The sequence below is a fragment of the Piliocolobus tephrosceles genome, chromosome 4 (assembly GCF_002776525.5).
Source record: "Piliocolobus tephrosceles isolate RC106 chromosome 4, ASM277652v3, whole genome shotgun sequence".
NCBI classification, from domain to species: Eukaryota; Metazoa; Chordata; class Mammalia; order Primates; family Cercopithecidae; genus Piliocolobus; species Piliocolobus tephrosceles.
In genome coordinates this window covers 149,686,611-149,694,287 of record NC_045437.1, presented here as the reverse complement: position 1 = coordinate 149,694,287, position 7,677 = coordinate 149,686,611, and the positions used below count along the sequence as shown (strand labels likewise).

The window sequence follows — 7,677 nt, the reverse complement described above, 5'->3', positions numbered from 1 at the left end:
GTAAATTACTTGATACAAAACAAGATACCTGTTTATTCACCTGTATTACTATTTGCACGTTAAAGTAGGAAAATAGAACCTATCATTTCAAAGTAGTCCCCCTTTAGACCATGTATAGAGAACATAACTTTTGCATCATCACAAATTTCTCACATTCTTAAAAAGAACACATGTAACTATTATGAATTGAATTGGAAGTGTATAAAAATTTGTCTCCTGTGGTTGGATTATGTAAAGAAATGGAGTTCTTTGAAGTTTCACTGATAAGGGTGTGGGGAGACTGAGATATCTTCTTGATTTGTGCTCATGATTATTCTGGTTCATGCACTGTAATGAAATAACCTTTTAAATTATGCAGTTTAATGTAATAACAAAGTTTGTAAAAATTCTGTACAGTTAAAAATGGCTTTCATTTGAAAACTTCCCAAATACGCTGTCTTGAAGTTGTTAATTTCTCAGTCAAGACGCAGGGTGGCGCTGCAGGCTAAGTTGTGAATAAAGAGCCCTAAAAAGCTCGCGTATTCTTTTGTGTCGCTTAGACGCGATAAAAAACACACGGAAGAAGCGTTGCAAGCAGTGCAGGTTTATCAACGGCTTGGGGCAGCGATTTACTAAACAAATTTAATATTAAAAGCAACTGTGTGACAATTCCTCCAAGCAAGATTTTAGAATTGAATATCTAAAGTCTTGTTGTGGTTGCTGAAGGGATTGGATATAAGGACCTGGACTCCAACATGAAGCAGCTAGGGAGAATTCATCCAAACAGGCAAGTGTTGGCCTTTATTGTGATGGTGTTCTTGTCTCAGGTTCGCCTCGAGCCTATTCGTTATTCTGTGTTGGAGGAAACAGAGAGCCGCTCCTTTGTAGCTCATCTGACCAAGGATCTGGGCCTGGGAATTGGGGAACTGGCCGCCCGGTCAGCCGGGGTGGTGTCTGACGATGACAAGCAGCGTTTGCAGCTGGATCATCAGACTGGAGATTTGCTTCTGAGGGAGAAACTAGACCGGGAAGAGCTCTGTGGTCCTATTGAACCGTGTGTACTGCATTTCCAAGTGTTCTTGGAAATGCCTGTGCAATTTTTTCAAGGAGAATTATTGATCCAGGACATAAATGATCACTCTCCAGTATTCCCTGAAAGGGAAGTGCTCTTGAAAATACCAGAAAATAGCCAGCCGGGGACTCTATTTCCGTTGCTAATAGCTGAGGATTTGGATGTGGGCAGCAATGGTCTCCAAAAATACACAATCAGCCCCAATTCTCATTTTCACATTCTCACTCGAAATCATAGTGAGGGCAAGAAATACCCAGATTTGGTGCAGGACAAACCACTGGATCGAGAGGAGCAACCTGAGTTCAGCTTAACCCTCGTGGCGCTGGATGGTGGGTCTCCACCTAGGTCTGGCACTGTCATGGTTCGAATCCTGATCATGGACATCAATGACAATGCTCCTGAGTTTGTGCACACTCCATATGGGGTGCAGGTCCTGGAAAACAGCCCTCTAGACTCTCCAATTGTTAGGGTCTTAGCTAGAGATGTAGATGCTGGAAACTTCGGGAGTGTTTCTTATGGCTTATTCCAAGCATCAGATGAAATTAGACAAACTTTCTCAATAAATGAAGTCACGGGAGAAATACTACTGAAAAAAAAATTGGATTTCGAAAAAATTAAATCTTACCATGTAGAAATTGAGGCCACAGATGGAGGAGGCCTTTCTGGGAAAGGCACTGTAGTCATAGAAGTGGTGGATGTGAATGACAATCCTCCAGAACTTATCATATCTTCACTCACCAGCTCCATCCCAGAAAATGCTCCTGAGACGGTAGTCTCTATCTTCCGAATTCGAGATAGAGATTCCGGAGAAAATGGAAAGACGATTTGCTCCATTCCAGATTATCTGCCGTTTGTTCTAAAACCAACTTTGAAGAATTTTTACACCCTGGTAACAGAGAGACCACTGGACAGAGAGACCAGAGCCGAGTACAACATCACCATTACCGTCACTGATCTGGGGACACCCAGGCTGAAAACCCAGCAGAGCATAACCGTGCAGGTCTCCGACGTCAATGACAACGCCCCCACCTTCACCCAAACCTCCTATACCCTGTTTGTCCGCGAGAACAACAGCCCCGCCCTGCACATCGGCAGCGTCAGCGCCACAGACAGAGACTCAGGTATCAACGCCCAAGTCACATACTTGCTGCTGCCGCCCCAGGACCCGCACCTGCCCCTCGCCTCCTTGGTCTCCATCAACGCGGACAACGGCCACCTGTTCGCCCTCAGGTCGCTGGACTACGAGGCCCTGCAGGCGTTCGAGTTCCGCGTGGGCGCCACAGACCGAGGCTCCCCGGCGCTGAGCAGCGAGGCGCTGGTGCGCGTGCTGGTGCTGGACGCCAACGACAACTCGCCCTTCCTATTGCACCCGCTACAGAACGGCTCCGCGCCCTGCACCGAGCTGGTGCCCCGGGCGGCCGAGCCCGGCTACCTGGTGACCAAGGTAGTGGCGGTGGACGGCGACTCGGGCCAGAACGCCTGGCTGTCGTACCAGCTGCTCAAGGCCACTGAGCCCGGGCTGTTTGGCGTGTGGGCGCACAATGGCGAGGTGCGCACCGCAAGACTGCTGAGCGACCGCGACGCGGCCAAACACAGGCTGGTGGTGCTGGTCAAGGACAATGGCGAGCCTCCGCGCTCTGCCACTGCCACGCTGCACGTGCTCCTGGTGGACGGCTTCTCCCAGCCCTACCTACCACTCCCGGAGGCGGCCCCAGCCCAGGCCCAGGACGACTCGCTCACCATCTACCTGGTGGTGGCGTTGGCCTCGGTGTCGTCGCTGTTCCTCTTGTCGGTGCTCCTGTTCGTGGCGGTGCGGCTGTGCAGGAGGAGCAGGGTGGCCTCGGTGGGTCGCTGCTTGGTGCCCGAGGGCCCCTTTCCAGGGCATCAGGTGGGCGTGAGCGGCACCGAGACCCTGTCCCAGAGCTACCAGTACGAGGTGTGTCTGACAGGAGACTCTGGGACTGGTGAGTTCAAGTTCCTGAAGCCAATATTTCCTAATCTCTTGGTTCAGGACACCGGGAGGGAAGTTAAGGAAAACCCCAACTTCAGGAATAGCTTTGTATTCAGTTAAGTGTTGTATTTAGTTTAGTGAACCGTTTATTAGTTTTGTCAAACTTCCCATTGCAATGCCTTTATTTTAAAAAATTGTCTACTTATCTAAATATTCATACCACAATTTCAAATCTACGCATGTCCCTGATAGAGCTAAATTTGTCCCTTTTTTATTGCTATTAATTGCAATTAACATTTTTAGTTATACTGGATATTGAGCATGGGTTTTCTCTATATTTGATCTATTGGTGGTTAATCTTTCTGTAACCATAAATTAATTAGGATAAAAATAAATTATATTTTAGTGAAATCCTTAAATTAACATCTTTTTAATGGAACATTTAAGTGAATATATGAACTCTTGAATTTCTCAATATTTGTTGTGCCTGTCTTTACCATGTAACTTAATGTTTGCAAGGCAAGAGTGTTTGAAATTTTTGTATTTAACTTTATAATTACCTTGTCCTTCCTGGTTGGCTATACTAGGCTAAGCCCTCTTAATAGCCATGAGTATAAAATTTAGTATACTCGGTTTTCACAAACTGTATATAAACATGCACTTCATTACATTAGTAACACACTAAAATTGTGGTCCTTTTCTTCTCGTGACCACCATACGTCTAGTGATTATTTTGTTTATTTGGTTGCTACTTACCTAGCACATTGTAATGATCCATAAATGCTAATATTAAATTTTGTAAAAATAACTTATTTATAAATAATTATTAAAGAGAAAAATCTCATATAATTTGCCATAACCTTTCAATAAATAAAACTGTTAAATCACGGCCTGATATCATCTTAAAAAAAAAAACTTAGAATCTGAAATAAGCCCCAAATTTCTCCCCAAAATCAAGACTCTTGAGAGCATCATAGGTCTCCTTGTGCTCCCTTTTACTCCCTATAAATAGAAATCCAAGTATACTTTAATATGTATATATTTTTTGGTTTTCCTACAGCTTCTCCCCATCTTTCAAAAGAATCAGGAAATTTCTTCTGCACCTTGGCTATTCTGTTTAAATCTGGTAATCAGTTGATTTCAGGTTTTTCACTGTACATTACTTTGCAGATATGGACAGTCTTTACAAAAATAATTTTTAAATGCTTAATTATTTTTGTTTGTTCTTTAATGTAAACTTCAGTTATTTTGAATTGATTTAACTTCTCCATTATGCCAAAGTTGCATTGCATGAAATAAGTATTATTTTGTCCTTGTATAGACTGGAACAGTAATAACTTTATCTGAATTATAATTGTTTTACGCTGTGATCAGTAAGTCCAGTAAACCAGGTAAAGTTGCATGGATATAACTATAGGACACCTTTATTTTACTTTTGGCAGAATATGAGCAATTGAAGAACTTGCTTTATAATCTAACATTTATTTTTAAATCTCAAGTATCATCCTACTGGAGTTAAATTACTTGCACTTTTCCTTGAATTACTCTTTTTTTCTAAACATGTAATGAAATAAAAAGGAAAATTGACCAAGTTATTCTTGAAACTTTTTTTAGCGTTTATTCAATTTAAAAATCAAAGTGAAGAAGAGATAAAAGTGAGAATAGAATATAACATACAAATATATAAGACATAAATGTGGTAGCCAACTTTAATGTCTCCTTCCATTTATTATTACCTATTTAAATGAAATAGCTTTGAGGCCGGGCATGGTGGCTCATGCCTATAATCCCAGCAGTTTGGGAGGCAGGGGGATCGCCTGAGGCCAGGAGTTCAAGACCAGCCTGGGCAAAATGGCAAAACCCCGTCTCTAAAAAAAACACAAAAATTAGCTGGGTGTGGTGGTGCACACCTGTAATCCCAGCTAGAGGAGTGACTGAAGCAGAAGAATTCCTTGAACCCAGGAGGTGGAGGTTGTGGTGAGCCGCACCTCCAGCCACAGAGATCGTACCACTGCACTCCAGCCTGGGCGACAGAGTGAGACTCTGTCTCAAAAAAAAAAAAAAAAAAAAAAAAAAAGGAATGAAATAGCTTTTATTTATGACAAGTAAGAAATCTGGTTGAAGTTTTCACCAACTATGATGAAAGTCCGAAATCTTTTTTTGTTGTTGTTTATGCAGGGTGAGTCCAATTTATATAATCACCCAAATGAGACTGTTCAAATAAACACCCCAAACCCACACCATCCTTGGATGTATTCATAAAGCATGAATTATTCCTTACCACCTAGGGGCTACTACCAGATTTTGGTATAGTATAGATCAACATTTAAAAATTCAATTATTAGAATTTAGTTGTAAACATGATCCAAATAACTTTCACAACATGCGTACCTTATGAAAATAGGCCAGTTCTCTTGTCACAGAATAAAATTAGAGAATGGAGGCCAAGAATCTTGATAATAACACCCATTCCAACAGGTATTTTCTGAAATTAATCTATTATATATGCATCTTTTACAGTTCCTCTGCTATTGTTATTTTTAAGCACAGCATATAATGAATTTAACACACGCTGTTTTGGAGACAGAAATTCTGAAGGCAATGTAGCCCATCTCAATTTAGAATCCCCTCTCCTTGGCTGGGTATGGTGGCTCATGCCTGTAATTCCAACAGTTTGGGAGGCCAAGTGGGGAGGATCGCTTGAGGCCAGGAGTTTGAGACCAGCGATCTCTGCTCACTGCAAGCTCCACCTCCCGGGTTCACGCCATTCCCCTGCCTCAGCCTCCCGAGTAGCTGGGACTACAGGCACCTGCCACCGTGCCTGGCTAATTTTTTGTATTTTTTTTTTTAAATTAGAGATGGGGTTTCACTGTGTCAGCCAGGATGGTCTCGATCTCCTGACCTCGTGATCCGCCTGCCTTGGCCTCCCAAAGTGCTAGGATTACAGGCGTGAGCCACCGTGCCCAGCCGAGAACCCTGTTTCAACAACCACAACAAAAAGTTAGCTGGTCATGGACACATCTGTAGTCCCAGCTACTTGGGAAGCTGAGGCAGGAAGATCGCCTGAGCCTAAGAGTTTGAGGCTGTAGTGAGCTACGATCATGCCACTGCACTCCAGCCTGGGAGACCCAGCAAGACCCTGTCTCAAAACAAAACAAAACAAAACAAAAACAAAATCATCCCCTCTTCTTTTACTATCAAAAGTTACAAAACATATTTTAAATAGTCTAAGGTTAAAACTTATGCATATATTTAGTGAAATTCTGCTTCCAGAGTAGATGGATTATCTAGCAGCAAAAAGCAACTCTAAAAATTGGTTAAAATGTAAAATTATCTGTTTGAAGTAACTGAAAACAGATAATATAGTAAGATCTGAATGGGCCAAGATTCCTGAGAAGCAAAATTCTTGGAGGTGAAAACTGACTCCTGACAGGAGTTTTACCCTGAGAAAATATGCTAAGTCTGAGAACAAACAAAAAGCTTTTGTCAGAGACAGAGTAACTTGGGGTCCACTGGAAGATTCAAGTTCATGGCCAAATTTTCCCCTCAGGACACTTGTCAAACTCAGGGAAGCCCAGGGAAAAAAACTAAAAACCTAATTGGAAAATTTCTGAAAAGCAAAGTGAACTTTTAATAGTCTTGTAGAAACGTTAGAGTTTAGGACCTGCCATGGGAAGGGGCTGTGGAGAATATACCAAGTTCTCAGCTGAAAATTCTGGAGAGCTGGAACCTTGACAAAACCCAGTGCCTGTTTCAGCTGAGATGATTTGTTTAGACAGAACTCTATCAAGTTAACAGAGGAAAAGGTGAACTCTTGTTGGAGGAAGATAGTATTTTAACCTTGGATAGCTTTTTATGTAAATATTCAGCATTCAATAAAAAATTTCTAGGTACACACACCAAAAACTGGATAACATGAATAAAACCAAGAGAAAAAAAAAAAGACAATAAAAATTACCCATAGATGATTCAGATATTAAAATTAACTGAATGATGTTAAAATAAGTAAGACTAATATGTTAAAAATAAAGAACAATAGAGAAAATAAAGAGATAATTTCACTGGAGAATTGAACTTTAAAAGTGGAAGTTAGTTCTAGAACTGAAAAATTATATTATCTGAAATTAAAACTATTTAAATGGTTTAATGTCATAGTCATAAAAGAATACAGGATTACTGGATGCAAGTCAATTAAATATTAACATCCAAATGTAAGCACAGAGAATAAAATAATAAAAAATACAGAAAAGAACATTAGTGATATATGGAATGTAATTTTTAAAAATGCTGGCATACTAAAAGAGAAAACAAGAATGAGGAATAAGCAATATTTGAAGAGATAATGATAAAGAATTTTCCAAAGTTGGTGAAAATCCTTAATCTTTCAAGATATTCAAGAAATAAATAATAACAGGCTAAATAAAAACAAAGCCCACTTATGCATATCATAGGAGAGCTTCTCAAGACCAAAGTCAAAGAGATAATTTTAAAACCAACCATATAAGAAATAATACATTCCTGTTAAAGGAGCATCAGTAAAATGGAGAGGTGACTTTTCAACATAAATCAGGAAATCAAAAGACAAAGGAATGACATCTTTAAAGTCCTGAAAGAAAATTACTACCAGGCTAGAATTCTATTGCCAGCAAACATATCCTTCAAAAATGAATGCAGT

The 7,677-nt window shown here is 40.7% G+C and overlaps 1 protein-coding gene across 1 annotated transcript; it reads left to right on the top strand.

The window, feature by feature from the left end:
* The first annotated feature begins 559 nt into the window (after positions 1–559).
* On the top strand, positions 560–4,350 carry PCDHB4 (protocadherin beta 4). The gene has a single exon (XM_023193027.3). It carries the CDS (start codon positions 735–737, stop codon positions 3,120–3,122), a length of 2,388 nt encoding a protein of 795 aa, XP_023048795.2. The 5' UTR covers positions 560–734; the 3' UTR covers positions 3,123–4,350.
* Positions 4,351–7,677: the final 3,327 nt, after the last annotated feature.

Bases quoted from the DNA above. Each gene is read 5' to 3' on its own strand.
- PCDHB4 (XM_023193027.3), top strand. From the start codon at position 735: ATGAAGCAGCTAGGGAGAATTCATCCAAACAGGCAAGTGTTGGCCTTT.